The 2819-nt window shown below is 41.0% G+C and overlaps 1 protein-coding gene across 3 annotated transcripts in view; it reads right to left on the bottom strand.

Annotated features, from left to right (window-relative positions):
- Positions 1-2819, bottom strand: part of LOC101859601 — a 17987-nt gene that overhangs the window by 10871 nt on the left and 4297 nt on the right. For all 3 annotated transcript variants that reach the window (XM_035972847.1, XM_035972848.1, XM_035972849.1), the window contains exon 3: positions 697-776. In XM_035972847.1, the coding sequence (XP_035828740.1) occupies positions 697-760 (64 nt within the window). In that variant the 5' untranslated portion in view covers positions 761-776. The remainder of the gene's footprint in view (positions 1-696; positions 777-2819) is intronic.

Raw genomic sequence — 2819 nt, 5'->3', positions numbered from 1 at the left:
TCCCCCCCCCCCCTTTTGGGAATGGCCTAAAGACACTTCAGTCAGTAGCACCGCCCCTGGGGATATCTCTATACCTTACTGTCGATCTTGAACCAGGAGCAAAAAAATTTACAGTCCAACCTTCTCTGTTAACCACTTACCACTTACCATCACCCCCCCCCCTTCCACCTTACGTTTTCTATCACTACTATAATGAAACTGTTCAAGGAATCGATCGGTCAAAGACAAAAACACTTCTCTGAAAGACAATGAGCGACCGTCTAGGACAAGAAGAAAAAAAGAAGAAGAAGAAGAAGAAGAAGAAGAAGAAGAAGAAGAAGAAGAAGAAGAAGAAGAAGAAGAAGAAGAAGAAGAAGAAGAAGAAGAAGAAGAAGAAGAAGAAGAAGAAGAAGAACAACAACAACAACAACAACAACAACAACAACAACAACAACAACAACAACAACAACTACTACTACTACTACTACTACTACTACTACTACTACTACTACTACTACTACTACTACTACTACTACTACTACTACTGTAATAATAATAACAACAGCAACAACAACAACAACAACAACAACAACAACAACAATAACTACAATAACAATAACAACAACAACAAATAGATGGATAGATAGATAGATAGATAGATAGATAGATAGATAGATAGATAGATAGATAGATAGATAGATAGATAGATAGACTTACCCTGCGTAAAGAGTAGTACTACCATAAGCATATAACTTGCAGATGACATTGTTGGCACCCACATCAAGGTTTCCTTGTCTCTGTAGAAGAAGAAAAAAAAGGAATGTCGATTTCCTCAATTGAAAACAGTGAGTGTGTGTATGTGTGTGTGTGTGTGTGTGTGTGTGTGTGTGTGTGTGTGTGTGTGTGTGTGTGTATGTGTGTGTGTGTGTGTTTGTTTGTCATATAAATACTTATAACAAGATGATTACACACATATTATTACTATTATTATTATTATTATTATTATTATTATTATTATTATTATTATTATTATTGTTGTTGTTATTATTATTATTATTGTCATTATTATTATTATTATCATTATTATTATTTATTATTATTATTATTATTATTATTATTATTATTATAGCTTCCAATTCTCTGGTCTCTCCCTATGCGAAGAGAGTGGAAAGGAGTATGTGTCCACATCCCATGACAGTTCGGAATGGGGGGGGGGGGGGGGGGGGAGCTGGAATAGGTGACAAAAGATTGGGGGAAAATATCAATTACAATGTGGCGTTGGTGGCCTAGTGGTTAGGCTACCGGACCCGTAATCGTGAGGTTGCGGGGTCGAGAGTTCGAACCGCTGGCCCGACTTCGTGTCCTTGGGAAAGGCACTTTACACGAATTTTCCTCACTTCACCCAGGTGGAAATGGGTACCCGGCCATAGACAGCGAAAGATATTGTCAGTATGTTAGTGTTTTAGCGCCTATAAATGGCTGCTTGCACTGTATGCTTCCCAGGAAGTTGGGTTTGTTTCAGAGTGCTCTCAGGTCTGCTGGGGTAATAGTATAGTGAAGCGTATTGAGCTTGGTGTTGAGCGCTATGCAAATGCTATCTATTATTAAGATCAAATAATAGCCAATAGATCTAATTATTGTTATTCATATTCTGTTATTGTTTCATCATGGTATTGAAATATTTTTAACTTACTTTTTTACATCCTTATTTGCAACGATTTCCTGTTACGAATAAATTCATGAATATGGCACACGAAAAAGATCCATGGGCTAAGAAAAAAAAATGAAAATAAAAACAAAAATTATCAAAATGAACATCGTCTTTAGTGTTTTTTTAGAACTGCCACCTTCCTATTTTAAAATAAATTGTTTTTATTTGGGGGGGGGGGGAGCGGGGGAAGGAGGGGTTTAAGAATGAAATGTTTCTAAAAGTTTACAGTCAGGGTGCTGATCTCTAGAACTTGACCTTTACCAGGAAGTGGCTTATTCTTGTTTTGGACGCTTTATGTTGTCGTTGTTGTTGTTGTTGTTGTGTGTGTGTGTGTGTGGTAGCCTATCCGTTTGAAATGTTTGGAGCCCCGAAGAGCGTGCTCTTCGCCAGGGCCACCGCCTCCCTTGGGTAGCGGGTGAGGCAGTCCAACCTCCCAGAATCCCCCGCGAAGAGATGCCACCGCTGGGCCTCCGTGGCGAGGCATCTCTGCAGCCAGTGCTCCAAATCTTGGAGTTCCTCGCTGCACAATGGACAGGTTGGGTCCGATGTTCTGTCTATTCTATTTTTGTAGGCCCGCAGCCCAGAGAAGTGACCGGTCCTGATTTTTGCCAGTAATGACTGGTCACTGTGTGGGAAGGCCGGGCCGCCTCTTGGAGTCGCGCTGTCTCTCTGGAGGCGATGTCGGCTTGAGTTTGGTGTCCTTTTGTTTGACCTGGTTTTTTTCTCGAGATATTTCCAATTCCAATGTTCTTTTCCCTCCTCTCTTTGACCGTTTAGTTTTTGGGATCCTATTTAGATTGTTTTCTCTTAGTCTCCTCATAACATTCGGAGGTATAAAGACATGGTTCATTGGCCGAAATAACAACAGAGTGTCTGGGGAGTATGTTGTTCTATTTTCCCTTTCGATGAATATCTCTACACTGTCTGTGTTAAAAACCACAGGGTGGGTGACCATTTCGGAAAAGTGTTCATCCTTTTGTTGTTGTTATTGTTGTTGTTGTTCCTACTCCTTCTCCTTTTCCATCCCCTCCTCCTCTTCCTCCTCCTCCTCCTCCTCCTCCTCCTCCTCCTCCTCCTCCTCCTCCTCCTCCTCCTCCTCCTCCTCCTCCTCCTCCTCCTCTTCCTCCTC

Source organism: Aplysia californica, unplaced genomic scaffold (assembly GCF_000002075.1).
Source record: "Aplysia californica isolate F4 #8 unplaced genomic scaffold, AplCal3.0 scaffold00874, whole genome shotgun sequence".
Taxonomy (NCBI): domain Eukaryota; kingdom Metazoa; phylum Mollusca; class Gastropoda; order Aplysiida; family Aplysiidae; genus Aplysia; species Aplysia californica.
Note: the sequence above shows the minus strand (reverse complement) of the source record. Positions and strands in the feature narration are given on the sequence as shown.